This window comes from Lepidochelys kempii, chromosome 2 (genome assembly GCF_965140265.1).
Source record: "Lepidochelys kempii isolate rLepKem1 chromosome 2, rLepKem1.hap2, whole genome shotgun sequence".
NCBI lineage: Eukaryota > Metazoa > Chordata > Testudines > Cheloniidae > Lepidochelys > Lepidochelys kempii.
The window spans coordinates 264312357-264328703 of record NC_133257.1 but is presented as its reverse complement, the minus strand read 5'-3'; the positions used below and the strand labels follow the sequence as shown (position 1 = coordinate 264328703).

General features: G+C 44.7%; 1 protein-coding gene across 1 annotated transcript in view; it reads right to left on the bottom strand.

The window, feature by feature from the left end:
- Nucleotides 1–4694: 4694 nt before the first annotated feature.
- The window catches only part of TMIE (transmembrane inner ear), a 61616-nt gene continuing 49963 nt past the window's right edge, over nucleotides 4695–16347 (bottom strand). The window contains exons 3-4 of the mRNA XM_073329684.1: nucleotides 14631–14780; nucleotides 4695–5014 (exon numbers count right to left, since the gene is read on the bottom strand). Of these exons, the coding sequence (XP_073185785.1) occupies nucleotides 4695–5014; nucleotides 14631–14780 (470 nt within the window). The remainder of the gene's footprint in view (nucleotides 5015–14630; nucleotides 14781–16347) is intronic.

Below are 16347 nucleotides of genomic sequence, written 5' to 3'. Positions count from 1 at the left end.
CTACTCCTAGCCTAAGCTTTGCCCCTGCTCCGACCCTTGGCCCTGGCTGCCCTTGTTGCGATCCTGACACAGGGTGGTAGTGAGACTTTATACACTGATGTTTGTGAGGTGCTCAGTTGTGGTGGTGAGGGAGAGGGGGGATCTAGGTAGCTAGTGAGAGACGTGGAATGCTTTATGCAAGCCAGCAGGAAGCCCAGTGCTGAAGGTCGAATTGCAGAGATAAAGCCAAATCTTTTTTCCAACCAATATCTTCCTCAAGATGCAGATTGGAGAGAAGGCTGAATGGGAATGGTACCTACTTGTGAGTTCCCGGGACATCTCCCTAAAGATGCTACTTTCAGCCCTTACACAAGCTTAATAAGAGGTAAGTCAAAACGTTACAACTGGGAAATATGTTGGCTGCGTATTTTGAAGAGGCGGTTGGATTCCCAGCATGATTTCTCTCTGACACTGTGTGTGTGTACGTACTAGAGAGGGTATTAGCTTTAGGCCCTTTTTATCTCATGTTAACTAAGTGCCAATTGACTCAAATTAGCTCATGTGTTTGTAAATGCCAGTCCAGATGCTCCACAAACACTTATTTCAGGACACAAATGTTTGTGGAGCATCTAGACTGGTGTTTACAAATGTGTCTGCTGACGCGCAGAAATTGGTAATCAACCAACAAGTTAAAACTGGCGCAAAAAGATTAGCCTAGACACAGAGTGAGCAAGCAAGCGTACACTTTGTTCACACATAGCCTGCTGCCCTGAGGTGCTGACCCTCTATAGAAAAGTGCCCAACCACCTTTGACTTCAGTGGGAGTTGGGAGCACTTGTCACCTCCAGGCTGTCTGAAGTGTCTCATGACTTTAAGTGTCGACCTCAGGGCAGACTGTCAGAGTACAGGCAGAGAGCCCAAACTGGTGGTGTGTTTTATAATTCAATTTCACTAAGCCTGTGGCAAAAGTGAACTCCTGCATCACCACACCTGTCTTACCACGGAGTCACAGACAGTCCCCTTAGACTCTCCAGTCTTGCCACCCAGACAAACTGCATCTTGGGATAAAAGGCCACCCATACCAAAAATCACATCGCATTTAGGTTGCTTCCAGTCACTTACTCCCAGATCATGTGGTATAACAGATCTTGTGTAACCCATGTGCCTGATAGGAAGATATCTCTTTAAGAGACCCATTGCGGGGAGGAAGGAGTGAGTTGTGTCTGGGTCATTGTTGCTGGGCAGATTTAGCACTCCACATCCAGAAGGTTCTGGAATCGGGGGTAGTAGTTTTGGGTCTGCTCCAGTAGGTTCCCTGTTGCTGGGGTCAGACTCCACGAGGGCGAGTGGTCAGGGCAGCTGCTTTGCAGAAGGCCACGTGCCCTGTGTGGGTTGGGAGAAGCTGAGCCCCGGAGCAGAAAGCCGGCTGGTGTCCCAAACTCTGAAGCATTTTGCAGCAGGGTTTTGTTTAAATCTAGACACGTAACTGGGTGGTTGATAAAATATATGCACAGGTGAGTCACAGTTTAATTCCAAATGGTGGCAGTGATGTAATAAACTCCCAGTTTCCCAAAAACCTTTTCAGGGTACGCAGATTGTCTCTGGGGATCTCTGCTTTGCATCTGATACACTTTTCTGTAAGAGTCCAAACAGCCCAGAGATGCAGGATCTTTCCTGGAATCCATATTTATAATTTCTTCTGACAGTGTCTCTATCGTAAGAGAGAGTGGGGAATGTATTTGAAGTCTTTGACTTCCAGTCATCACACACAATGACCACTTGCTTTGAAATGAGCACCATTCCGTTACAGTCCCTCATTTACATTCCACAAGACTTCTTTCTCGTTCGATGGGTTATTTAATCACAGGGGTATACACAATGTGAATGTTTGCTAGTACATTATCACAGAAGACAGAGAAGTGAAAATAAGCTCCCACTAGTTTTCAGGAAGTTTAAACACCAAATACACTCTCATACATTTAACGATCACTTTGATCTATACTAATACACAAGTGAATTGGCCTGGGGCTCTGGCATGAGCTGATTTGTCTGCTAGCATCACACCCATGATGAGTACAACCTGAAGAACTGAAGACAGCATCATAGAATCATAGAATCATAGAATATCAGGGTTGGAAGGGACCCCAGAAGGTCATCTAGTCCAACCCCCTGCTCGAAGCAGGACCAATTCCCAGTTAAATCATCCCAGCCAGGGCTTTGTCAAGCCTGACCTTAAAAACCTCTAAGGAAGGAGATTCTACCACCTCCCTAGGTAACGCATTCCAGTGTTTCACCACCCTCTTAGTGAAAAAGTTTTTCCTAATATCCAATCTAAACCTCCCGCACTGCAACTTGAGACCTTTACTCCTTGTCCTGTCCTCTTCTACCACTGAGAATAGTCTAGAACCATCCTCTCTGGAACCACCTCTCAGGTAGTTGAAAGCAGCTATCAAATCCCCCCTCATTCTTCTCTTCTGCAGACTAAACAATCCCAGTTCCCTCAGCCTCTCCTCATAACTCATGTTTTCCAGTCCCCTAATAATTTTTGTTGCCCTTCGCTGGACTCTCTCCAATTTATCCACATCCTTCTTGTAGTGTGGGGCCCAAAACTGGACACAGTACTCCAGATGAGGCCTCACCAATGTCGAATAGAGGGGGACAATCACGTCCCTCGATCTGCTCGCTATGCCCCTACTTATACATCCCAAAATGCCATTGGCCTTCTTGGCAACAAGGGCACACTGCTGACTCATATTCAGCTTCTCGTCCACTGTCACCCCTAGGTCCTTTTCCGCAGAACTGCTGCCTAGCCATTCGGTCCCTAGTCTGTAGCTGTGCATTGGGTTCTTCCGTCCTAAGTGCAGGACCCTGCACTTATCCTTATTGAACCTCATCAGATTTCTTTTGGCCCAATCCTCCAATTTGTCTAGGTCCTTCTGTATCCTATCCCTCCCCTCCAGCGTATCTACCACTCCTCCCAGTTTAGTATCATCCGCAAATTTGCTGAGAGTGCAATCCACACCATCCTCCAGATCATTTATGAAGATATTGAACAAAACCGGCCCCAGGACCGACCCTTGGGGTACTCCACTTGATACCGGCTGCCAACTAGACATGGAGCCATTGATCACTACCCGTTGAGCCCGACACTCTAGCCAGCTTTCTACCCACCTTATAGTGCATTCATCCAGCCCATACTTCCTTAACTTGCTGACAAGAATACTGTGGGAGACCGTGTCAAAAGCTTTGCTAAAGTCAAGAAACAATACATCCACTGCTTTCCCTTCATCCACAGAACCAGTAATCTCATGCATCACCCACATCCAAAGGATGTCTGTTTCTTTATTCTATATTTGGCATACAGCTTCATTTATATGACACCTTTGGTAAAAAAACAGAGGATAAGGCAGGCTGTTGGAAAGTGTGTTTAGCTCATGCCAGGAAAGTGCTTCTGTCAGCATCTCTGAGACAGAGAGAAACACCAAACAGTTAAGAAGAAATGCACGGGGAAGAAGAGCCTTCTCCCAAGACATCTCTAATATAGCCACGGATTAGAGAGCTTCATCCTATGGGTTGTGTCTTCCAGCAATTATTTGGTGCCTGAGTTTAGCCCTCTATCGTGGGCAGCATGTGACCCGCCCTTCGGGGAGGATAGCCCAGAGCCCAGGCCCTTCTGTCTGAGGCCTCTCCCTTCCACCCCCACTCCTGTACCGGAGCCCAAAGCTTCCCCTCCCACCCCCGCACCCCACCCCCTCGAGGCTGCTGGCCCCACGCTCCAGCCTTGGGCTGCCCAAGCGTCCCCAGGCCTGGAGGACTGGGTGGCACGGCCCCCAGCCCCAGGTGGCGTGAGCACTGGCCCCAGCTGCCCTGAGTCCTGGGCACAGCCTGGGTCCTGGGGGAAGAGCCGGAAGCAGAAGGGGGCTTAGGGGCAGAGCGTGGCTGGGGCCACACCTGGCTGTTCGGGGAGGCTGAGCCTCCCGTGACCTGTGATACCCACCACCCATGCCCTCTAAGGAATGCCACATATCCCAGAAGGCTGGTGTGAGGCTTAGCTACTGCTTGCCGAGTATCTTGATCTCAGATGGAATGGGCCAAGTACTCTCCCAGGGACCGTCTATGCTGCAGTCAGAGGGGTACCCGAGGCCGCTTTGATCTGTCCAGTTTGGGCACCAAAAGGAGTGAAGCCGCAGCAGCATGGGCTTGCCACTCGGGTATATACCCAGGGTCCCAGGCAGGGCTGTACAGCCCCATGCTGCTGCCGTTTCACTGCTATTGGTTCTCGAGCCAGCTAAATCGAAGCTAGCTCGGGTGTGTCTAGACCTGCTGCAGTCACACCTCTGATTGCAAAATGGACTCGCTCCTGATGTTCTAGCTCTTGGCAGCTCTGTGCTGCTATGAGTCCATCTGTGCTCCTATTTCTCACTCCAGGCTGTATGCTGGGACACAATCAGCACTGTACGGGCCATTCTGTTCACCGATAACTTTCTAGCCAACGAGGCAGGTTCTCCTTTGGCGGAAACATCACCTCTGTAGCAATGGCGATTTTGCTTTTAAAGAAATCAGTCAAGTAGCTCCAGATGTCCCTCCAGAATCTGAGGCTTTTGTCTCCTCCGTGTTCCCAGGTCCAAGGCATTAGGACTGCACTCTCCACATCAGGTCTGCAGCATTGCGCGTGCTTGGGGGAGGGGATATCAGCAGTTCCGCGGTTGGTCTGATCACTTCTTTTGCTGGGGTTTCCTTGCTGAGGACTTGGCGTTCCCCCCAGCTTTGCTGCCAACCTTGGTGCTGCCTCCTGCCTTAGCTCTGTCTGTCTCCTTCTCACCTTTCCTTCCACCTCTTTGCTTCTTTTCACCTGCACCCTTTCCTCCTTCCTTCTTTCTGGTCTCTTCTTTCCCCTCTTTCTTGGACCCTTCTTTCTGCTCCTTTCTGCCCTCTTTCTTCTTGGATCCCTTGGAACACTCTTTCTTGATTTGGGCCCGGTCCACTTTCCCTGAGACGGTGGGCACCTCCTCTTTCTTCTCTTCTGCCACATGAGCTGTAGGGATTGAAGGGGGAAAGAAAACAAAGTTACTTTGGGGTAACTTTCACCATAAGAGAGACAATTCCTGCATCCCATATGCAAATCTGGGAGATCAGAACTCACTTTAACAATCCAACACCCTGCATATTTCCCTTTGGCTCCCTGATTTGCTGTATTTAAACATCAATTTATTAATCTACGGGTATATTAGGAGGAATGGGATACAGCTAATCATAATCCTGGCTCCCTTGAAATCAGTGGCAAAAAAATCCTATTGGCTTGAACGGGACTGGGATTGGACCCAAGATGACAATCAAGGAGAATTCCCTAACAGTACGGTCCAATGTGGAACAGTGTCCCAAGGAAAGCAGCAGAACCCCCATTGTTTGGTTTGTTTTAAAACCTGACTGGGGTTTTTCTTGTGGTGTGGCGTGTACCTTGCAGAAGAGAAGAGACTGGACTTGGTTGTTGTGAATACAGGAAGAATCTTTACTATGCTGAGCAGATAGACAGACATCCTTAATGGTATCTCAACCTGGCTCTGTGCATTGCAGAGTGAGGAACAAGGCTTGCCCTGCATGGTGTTACTGGCCTGGAGCAAGCAATCCTGGAATGGATTGCTTGAGCTGGTCCAACTACAGCTGACTGGGGATTTTTTTATCAAAACCATTTTTCAGTGAAAATTGCTGTTTAGAAAAACATGTCCGCTGGGATGACATTTCATTCCAAACCCCCAAAATGAAGTGTTCCAAGGATGCCGACATTTTTGGAACAGAATGTTTTTATTTTTTTTGTTTGCTTCAAAACAGGTTTTGAAATCAAACTCACGTTTTTATATAAAACATTAGCTTAAAAGCTAAAAGAGAAAAACCAGAACAAAATGTTTCCATTTTATTAAAACAAAATGTTTTGAGTGACATGCAATGAACATTTCAGAAACTTGTTTCGCGGGAAATGTCACTTTTGGTTTTGTTCCCTTTTGGAATAGAATTATTGTTTAGTAATAGGAATATTTAAATCACAGAATTTCCCATGTCATGAGTAACCTGGTTCCTGCCCAGCCGTATTGCTGACAGGGCTGGATTACCCACTAGGCAGACTAAGCACGTGCTTAGGGCAACAGCAAAGCGGGGGGCACCAAAAAAAATGAGATTTTTTTTGGAAAAAATTTGATATTTGATATTTTAAAACCAGCATCGAAGTAGTCATCATGGGAAAAATCAAAACTTTGTTAGACTTCCTCCACTCCACTCCACACTCTCCCCCCGTTTTTCTGTTCTCTTTTTATTACTTATCTCCACCTAAACCAGGGGGGCGCCCATAGATTGAAATAATGCGAGGAAATCAGATCCTGTCATGTACTGCAATACATTTATGTTTTATTATTGATATATTCTTCTGAGTTATACGTACTTGATTTGGGTTTTTTTTCTTTCTTATATTATATGTATATAGATAAAAATAGTGTACGTTGTGTAATTTTTTTTTTTTTTTTAAGTTCAGATAACTGAGATAAGGGGCAGGATGAAACATAACCAACTGAGTGGAGCACAGAAATGTAAACTGGTGGAAGAAAAGAAACAAAAAACTAGTGAAATCTTCCAAAATCTTCCAAAGCTGACATCATTTTTCAAAGCAAATCCATCAGAAGCAACATCTTCTCTCAGTAGGACATTGTTCCACAACCTGTAGGTGTTTCAGAGACTGACGATTCTTCTATTGGTGAAACAAACACCATTCCAGAACATGGGGATGTGTCAGAGACTGTAACTGATCGTCCAACTCCTGGTGGTAAAACAGACATTGTTCTAGAAGGTGTGGATGTGTCAGAGACTGAACCTGCTCATGCTGTAAATAATAGGAGAAAAGATCCTGGGGTGTGGGTTTTCAGTACCGATGATGTAGCTTACTGGATCGATCGTGGACCAAATGACTGTCAGCACCACACTGGGCCATTTGAGAAATCACATTGGACTTTTACCAATGGCAAACAAACAAGATATTTCAGAGTAACAGCCGTGTTAGTCTGTATTCGCAAAAAGAAAAGGAGGACTTGTGGCACCTTAGAGACTAACCAATTTATTAGAGCATAAGCTTTCGTGAGCTACAGCTCACTTCTTCAGATGCATATCGTGGAAACTGCAGCAGGCTTTATATATACACAGAGAATATGAAACAATACCTATTCCCACCCCACTGTCCTGCTGGTAATAGCTTATCTAAAGTGATTTCCAGCACAAATCCAGGTTTTCTCACCCTCCACCCCCCCACACAAATTCACTCTCCTGCTGGTGATAGCCCATCCAAAGTGATAACTCTTTACACAATGTGCATGACAATTAAGCTGGGCTATTTCCTGCATAAATCCAGGTTCTCACATCCCCCCCACCCCCATACACACACAAACTCACTCTCCTGCTGGTAATAGCTCATCCAAACTGACCACTCTTCAAGTTAAAATCCAAGTTAAACCAGAACATCTGGGGGGGGGGGGTAGGAAAAAACAAGAGGAAACAGGCTACCTTGCATAATGACTTAGCCACTCCAAGTCTCTATTTAAGCCTAAATTAATAGTATCCAATTTGCAAATGAATTCCAATTCAGCAGTTTCTCGCTGGAGTCTGGATTTGAATTTTTTTTGTTTTAAGATAGCGACCTTCATGTCTGTGATTGCGTGACCAGAGAGATTGAAGTGTTCTCCGACTGGTTTATGAATGTTATAATTCTTGACATCTGATTTGTGTCCATTTATTCTTTTACGTAGAGACTGTCCAGTTTGACCAATGTACATGGCAGAGGGGCATTGCTGGCACATGATGGCATATATCACATTGGTGGATGTGCAGGTGAACGAGCCTCTGATAGTGTGGCTGATGTTATTAGGCCCTGTGATGGTGTCCCCTGAATAGATATGTGGGTATTGTCCACAAAAAATATTTTTCGGCATGAAAGCGAATGGTGAGAAATACACTCGAGAATGGCTACTGTATTCACCATCAAAAGGGTCTGTGTACGGTTTTGTTTGCAAACTTTTTGCATATAAGCCTTCAACATCCCAGTTTGCTGCAGATGGATTTAGTGACTGGCGGAATACTGTTTTAATTGAACAACATGAAAATAGCACTACTTACAGAGATTCAATGTTGACATATTGGAATTGAAGACAGGGCTTTGGATTGACACAAAAATTGGAAGAACGAATTAAAGGGGAGTGTGAATACTAGCAACATGTCTTGCAGCGTGTTATAGCTGTTATTCAAACATTAGCTGAACGTGGTCTGCCTTTCCGGGGATCAAATGACACATTTGGATCATTGCAGAATGGAAATTCCTTGGGATCGTTGGAGCTTGTGGCTCAGTTTGACCCATTTTTAGCAGGCCATATCTCAAAATATGGGAATGCTGGTAAAGGTAACCCAACATACTTATCCAAGACAATATGTGATGAACTCATTGGTCTAATGAGTGACAAAGTTCGTTCAGCTATTGTGGATGAAATAAGTACTGCTGGGTACTTCAGTTTGTCTGTCGACACTACACCTGATCTTTCACATATCGATCAATTGAATATTGTACTAAGATATGTCTCTCCCACAGATGGAAAAGCAGTTGAACGCTTTATAACATTCCTCAATTTGAAAAGCCACACTGGTGAAGAAATGGCAAATCAAGTACTGCATTATCTGTGCCAAGTTTGCAAAATAGATTTCTCAAAGTGCAGAGGTCAATCTTATGACAACGCTGCCAACATGTCAGGGGATTATCGAGGAATGCAGAAGAAGCTTTTAGAACAGAACAAACGTGCCATATTCATACCACGTGCTGCGCACACTCTCTCAGTCTTGTTGGCCGCGGTGCTGTTGATTGTTGTCCGGTGGCAGTAAGTTTTTTCTCAACAGTCCAGTTACTTTATACATTTTTTTCTGCCTCAACACATCGATGGGCAGCTCTTAAAACATATTTGGGCCATGATTGTGTGTTGAAATCTCTTTCTAATACTCGCTGGGAGGCACATGCCGTGGCAACAAGTGCAATTCTGGAGTCCTTCTCAAAGATTGTGGATGCATTAGACAGTATTGCTGAAGACCAATCACAAAAGGGAGAAACTAGACGAGAGGCAGAAAACATTGCAAACAAGATGCAAGAACTAGAGTTTGTATTCCTGTTGACCATGTGGAATGAAATTTTACAACACTTTTACCACATAAGCCAAGCTCTCCAAGAAAAATAATTGGATTTGAAAACATGTGTAGACCTCTGGCAATCATTAGCAGACCACTTACACACTTTGAGGAATGATTTCAAAAGATTTGAAGACATATCAAAAGAGATCTTGTCTGATACTAACTACAAAGAAGCCCAGTCCCGCAAGCGAATCAGGAAAAAACAAGCAAATGATAGCAGCGCAACAGAAACAGCATTGAATCCTAGAGACAAATTTCATGTATCTACTTACTATGCTATAACTGATACACTTGAAGCTGATATGAAAAGGAGAGGTGACGTGTACAAAGAAGTATCGAGTAGATTTTCTTTTCTAAACGATATGGACCTATCTGACGAACAATATTCACAAGGTTCCCAAAAGCTAGTTGACTCATACCCTCTTGACTTGAACATGAATCTCTGTGGAGAAGTACGGCAGTTCCACTGTTATATACGCGCAAAGTTTAATGAAACAGGAAAAATGAAATTCTGTCGCATTGATCTTCATGACACAATATTGAAAGATGGAATACAATGTGTATTTCCAAATGTAGAGATCGCACTACGTGTTTTTTGAACATTGATGATTATTAACTGCTCCGCAGAAGACTCTTTTTCTCAGCTGAAAAGAATAAAAAACCCTCAAAGAACAACGTGTCAGGACAGACTTGATTCTTTTTCCCTATTGTGTATGGAAGCGGCCATGCTTCGTCGAGTCAGCTTCAATGAACTTATCCAGAATTTTGCGATCAGAAAATCTAGAAAGAAGCTATTTTAATTTCAGCATACAAGTAAGTTTTGTGTCATTTCGAAAAATAACATTTTATTTTATGGTATAGTATTGTTTTTATTTTGAATCACATATGGGGGGGCACCATAATCTTTTCAGTGCTTAGGGACTCTAAAAGTCTTAACCTGGCCCTGGTTGCTGACTACCCTGTATCACTTCTGCCATTTAAACTAGTGGTAACTATGAAACATTCAGATCATTTCCCTGTCTCCTTAGTCGTTCTAACTAGGAATCTAGATAGCGAGGTGAGTTAACTGTAGCTACACATACATAGTGCTTAATTTGTGCCAGGGCTTGCCAGGGCTGAGCCCCAGCACCTCTAGGCTTGCTTCCTCAGTTATGAATGTAAAAAAAATACCTGCTTGAGTCCCGGCACCTCTTTCATTACAAATTAAGCACTGCATAAAAAGTTACCTTGGGCCAAATCCTCAGCTGGTTGAAATCAGCATCGCTCCATTGACTTCACTGGGGTTAACGCAATTGACACCAGCTGAAGATTTGACCCTGTTTTGTTAAGTGTCTTAACAGTAAGATAAAGCAGAAGGTCTCTGGGGACCCAGGGAGGTCTTTGGTGAACACTTTACGGTTCTGCTTGGAGTCCTTAGTGCCAACTACAATACAAGGAAAGAGCAGGAACTGCAAACCTCCGCCTTCTGTCTCTTATTTATTCAGGCTCAGACTCTGAGACCCGTACTCATCTCAATTAGCACCTCATTCCACAAACAGTGTGGAAAGGGCACTGAACTGGGAGTTCGGAGACCTGGCTAATATTTGTGACTCTGTTACTGACCTACAATGTGACCTTGGGCAAATCACTTCACTTCTCTGGGCCTGTTTATATTGTAAGATCTCTGAGGCAGGGACTGTTTCTTACTATGTGTTTGTACAGCACCTAGCACAATGAGGACCTGATCTTGGCTGGAGAATCTAGGGTGTTACTATAATAAGGTAGGCTACTGTTCAACAGGAGTAAGTGTGTCATAATTTGGCCCTTAAGTATTAGCTGTGTCAACCCGTCATTAATTCTGGCAAAGGGTTTAAAAATTAACAATTTTCTTTAAAAGAAAATGGGTTTGTTTTTCTCTCCTGTGTTTTGAGTACAAAGTTTGACATTTTGAATTTCTATTTCAAATAATGAGATAACATTCAAAGACAAATTTCACATTTTGGTGTGGGGGCGGGGGAGAGCAGGAAATCAACACTTTTCCACACCACATAATTGTGCAAAATGGTAACAAAGATCTGCCAGAAATGACCTTTTTATCACAACCCCTCGTCTGACGATCCCAAATGTTAGATGGAGGCATGTGTCCCCAGAACATTTCTTGTGAGGCTACATTCCTGCCCAACAGCTTACAAATAATGAATCTGTAGAATCAGATCCCCGGCAGGTTTAAATGTCCATAGCTCCTCCACTGACTTTTGGAACTACACCAATTTGTGCCAGCTAAGTATCTGGCCTGTCTTTATTATGTTCATTTAACCCCAAAGTAGTCACCACAAGTGCACACAATGTGTTATAGAAAAATAACATACTTTGGCCATGGAAGAGTGTGATCAATACACAGCAGTTATAATGTATCTACAAAGTAATTATTCAAAGGGATCTGCAGAGTAAAGTGAAAACAATGCAGCCTCTTTTTTTTAATCGGAGGGAAATGCGGACACCTTGTAGGAAAGTTTGGGAAAGACGGATCGCCTCCTTGTTTATGACCATTACAGGAACCAATCCAGCTCCCAGCCAAGCCACTGGAAACTGGATCAGGCCCTTAAAACATGCAGTCCCGTCGCCAGTCAGAGCAAGGGCCAAACCCTGCTTGTATTGCTCACATAACGTGAGCAAGATGACACATGTCAATGAGGCGAGCAAGATCTGTATGCACAATCTGAAGTCATCCCTTGTTTTTGTCCAGAAGAGACATCACCCCTGCTGTACAATCAAGAAGTCCTCAGGGAACCAGCCATCAGTTGGTACATTCCATTATAGCAGTAACAGTGGGATGGAGAAGTTCAAATAACAACCAGCAATAACTGTTAATAGTATTTAATGATTATAATGAGATTGGCACTTAGTACTTAAGTAGCGATTTCCAACTTCAAAGCACTTAATGACCATTCATTCATTAAAATAATTACTTTTCTCTCTTGCTTGTTCACAAGAATAAATGCGCCATCAAACTACATGGCAGAAACTCATCTAGTGCAATCTGACACTGGTCTTTTGACTTCAGTGGGTCTATGCTAATATATACCCGTTGAGGATTTGTTCCTACGTATTTTGGGGCTAAATTTTGCTCTGTTAAGTCAGTTTGAAACCAGATTAACTCTATAAAACTTAAGTGGTGCATAAACCTCATTCAGGACCTCGGCACAGGGCAAATTCCACCCATTTAGGGCCAGGTCCCCAGCTGGTGTAAATCAGCATTGTTCTATGGCAGTGAATGGAGCAAATTGCCCGTCTTACAATTTGGTAGATAAAAGCCCCAATCTTGAAGTCAATGGAGCTACATCAGTTTACACAGCCAAGGATGTGGGGTTCAGAAAGTGCAACTGACCAGACCAGTTATTCTGGTAACTTGAGTGAAATGCGAAGAAGAAGAAGAGAATACACACAGCCTAAAAAGTGGAAAAACAAACAGGAGGGCCTGATTCCTCCCTGCCCTGCAGCTTGTGACACTGATTGTACCAAACAGGGACTTGTGTTTTCATTGTATGTTTGTACACCACCCAGCACAATGGGGTCCTGATCTATGTTTGGGTGCTACGGCAATGCAAACAAATAATAAATTATACTGAACGAATGACGAAATCATGTATACATGGGCAGATTAGGTGTAAAATACTGCGAAGGCAGCATGGTAGGATTTTACACTCTCATCGCATAGCTATAAATGCTGATACCAGCTGCAAAGTACCAGATAACCGAGCCCTGGACATTTCCCATCTTCCCATTGTAATGATCTCAGGTGTAGTTAGTAACACAACCAGAGACACCTTTCAGTCTGATTTCCTACTTCCATGACTAGCCCAGTTCTGCTGTCGTTTATACCCATCCAACCCCATTGGGCCAAATGTATCCCTTGATTTCACTGGGCTTACTTTGAGGTTGGATTCAGCACGTTGACTTCCACGAGGTAACGAGGAACGGGGCGTGACCCAGTGTCTGTTGAATTCAGGCGGACTCATTAAGGCCACAGCCCAGCACAGCACTTGAGCACGCGAGCAATCCCATGAAGCCAGGTCTACAGGCATAGCTGTACTGCATGCGATAGGGCTATACCAGCTGAGGATCTGACTCATTGATTTAAATGGGGAGACTCATGGACTTTAGCCTACAATCATTCCATTGGCTTCAGTGGGCTTTGGGTCAGATCTTCTGTGCTTAAATTTGGACATGGTCTTAGTGTTTTGCTGGAACGGGGCCTGAATTCCTTCCGTTTCCTTATCTGCCTCTCCACTCCCCTCCATATCCAGGATTGTGATAATATGAGACCTAGATCCTCAGGCATATTTAGGCACCTATCTCCCATTGAAGTCAATGGCAGTTAGGCAGTTTAAATACCTTTGAAGATCTAGGCTTGGGGCAATGAACCTCCAAGCTCCTCTAAAGCCTAGTGACTACTGGTTGGGCTTACAGAGCAATGTTAAAAAGAAAACCCTTAGGAAGAAGGTAGAGTGAAGGTGAAACAGAGGGAAGGAAAGGAGAACAGTGAGTTCCAAAGTCCACATCTCCTCTGCGAAGCCATGGAAAGGAGACACCACAGAGACAGACAGACAGACATTCCCCCTAATTTCCTTGTAGGGCCATTTCATCTTCTTCCTTCACCACAGGCAGAGAGTTGAGAGGTCTGGACTGGACATGACCAGAGAGAGTTGGAAGGCTTTCAGTAGAGCCTAGAGTATAGAATTAGGAGAAGTGAGTGACAGGAGAAGAAACCATGACAAGATCACAGTGACAGAGATGCACTTGGCAGTCTGGACTGGCAGGCCATTTAAGGGGCAGCGGAAATGTTAATAGAGCTGAGTGAATAATTGATTTTTCAGTTCGGAGGCTGAACCCCGCCCCCCTAAAAATTCATTTTGGGTCAAACAAAATGCTTTGCTCAACCCCAAATGAACTTTTTTCCCAGTTTTTCTTTTTCTTTTGAGTCTTTCTCCGGTATTTTACCCACCCTTTTTGGGAAAAAAAATAAAAGCAAAATTTCTAGATGAAGTGCCATTTCAAAACAAAAAGGTGAAACTCATTTGCTACCCCTTGGGCTTCACCTCAGAATGTGGCCTTTAGAATGGAAAAAGAATGGGGCCAGATCCTCAGTTACGTTAAATTGTTGATTTCAGTAGAGCTGTGCTCATTGACACCAGCTGCGGATCTGAGCTAACTGCCTTCAATGGAGCTCTGCGGATTGACACCAGCTGCGGATCTGGCCTTTTTATCTTAGCGATAGTGCTTTCTGTCACGAAAGTTAAACGACACAAAGAGTGCAAGCAAAGCAGAGGAGCTTTGCACAGTAAATTATGGGGCCGGATTTTCCATGGGTGCAGATTGCCATTGAACTCTCTGGAGCAACACAGATTTGTGCCCGCGGACAATCTGGCGCTTTGTCTCTGGGAGAAGAGACGGGGGTGTGGGTGTACCTCCAGGGATCTCCGTCAGCTCGCTGAGCGGTGGTACGGTCTCCAGTTTGTCTGCATAGGTCTTGGCTGCCTGCCGTTGTGCATACCGGGCCTCAATCTCTTTCTTTGTCCGTGGAATCCGGCACTTGAAGATACAGCACAGGGTTATAACTGGGAGAGAGGAGACAGCTGGTCTCAGTTAAGTTTGCTAGCACAAGTAAAGGGTTCACCAGATCACAGCCAACAGACATTAGTGGGAGAATGCAGATCTTAGTGCAGCTATGTCAGTTGGGAATCCTGCCCCATTGACTTCACTAGAATCATCTGTCTAGGTTCTTTATCCCCCCTTCATCACCACAGAATCTGAGATCACCACAACGCTCAACTGATTTTACCCTCACAAGCTCCCCGTGAGCTAGGTTAGTAGCATCCCCATTTCACAAGGAACAAGGCAGACTACGTGACTTGCCCAAAAACCACACAGGGAGTTTGTAGCAGAGCCTAGAAGTGAACTCAAATCTCTTGACCCCCAGCCTGCTGCTCTAACTACTCTCTCTCAGCATATGCGCAGTGTTCCCAGCCAGGTGGAGAGCCCATAGCCCACCGTCAAACTAAGTCAGTGGGCACTCATCAAGGAGACACGACATAGTCTGAAGTTGACTGCAGCTGCATCATAGAGCGTTAGAGAAAACCTCTTTGAAGAGATTGGCCACACAATTGCTCTGTCCTGTTCGAAACTGGTTCAGGCATGGCCACGGGTGTCTTGGCAGGTCTTGGTTGGGTCGGTGATGAGAGAGTGACTAACGACTGTAATCGCTGACCACTCATTATGCCGACCAGATTCCATCGTCCTCTCCTGTGTTGGCAAAAGCGACCATAAAAGGCATCTAGAAGACAGGCGAGCTGACGGGTGGTTGAAGAGGACCACACCTTGAGCTATGCTGATTGACACCAGTTCACAATTTGGGCCCGGGTTTTTACATCTGATAAGAATTTTTCTCTAGTCTCTAGGACTCCAAAATTTCTCTCTAGTGTATAATTGCCTAGAATAAGGGAATTTCCATATTTGATCAGACCCATGGTCTATCTAGCCCTGTGCTTTGTCTCTGACAGTGGCCAGCATCAGCTGCTTCAGAGGAAAGTGCAAAAAGCACCAAAGTAGGCAATTATAAAATACCATGCCCACAGGGACAGTTCCCTCCTACCCTCCAATTAGTTTATACCCAGAAGCATGAGGGTTTGTATCCCTTTGAAACATCTGAGTTTCTTTTCCTGAAACCTTTCTAATGTAACTCTGGCCGTTTGCAGTGCCCAAACATCCAGTCCTTTTCTGACTCCTGCTGTGCTCTTGGCTTCAATGACATCTTGTGGCAATGACTTCCATGTGCTGCGTATAAAAGGATTCCCTTTGCTCCGTTTTAAATTTGCTGCCTTTCATTTTAATTGGATGCCCCCTTATGTTATGAGAGTCAATAGGAGCATCTGATTTACCTTTAGCTCAGTGATTTGAGCACTGGCCTGCTAAACCCAGGGTTGATTTCAATCCTTGAGGGGGCCATTTAGGGATCTGGGGCAAAAAAAAATTGGGGGTGGGTCCTGCTTTGAGCAGGGGGTTGGACTAGATGACCTCCTGAGGTCCCTTCCAACCCTGAGATCCTCTGATTCTATGCTACCTTCCTCAGCACTGGAGGAGCAGGATCAATGGAGTTATGCTACTGGGGGTTCACAATCAGGCCCT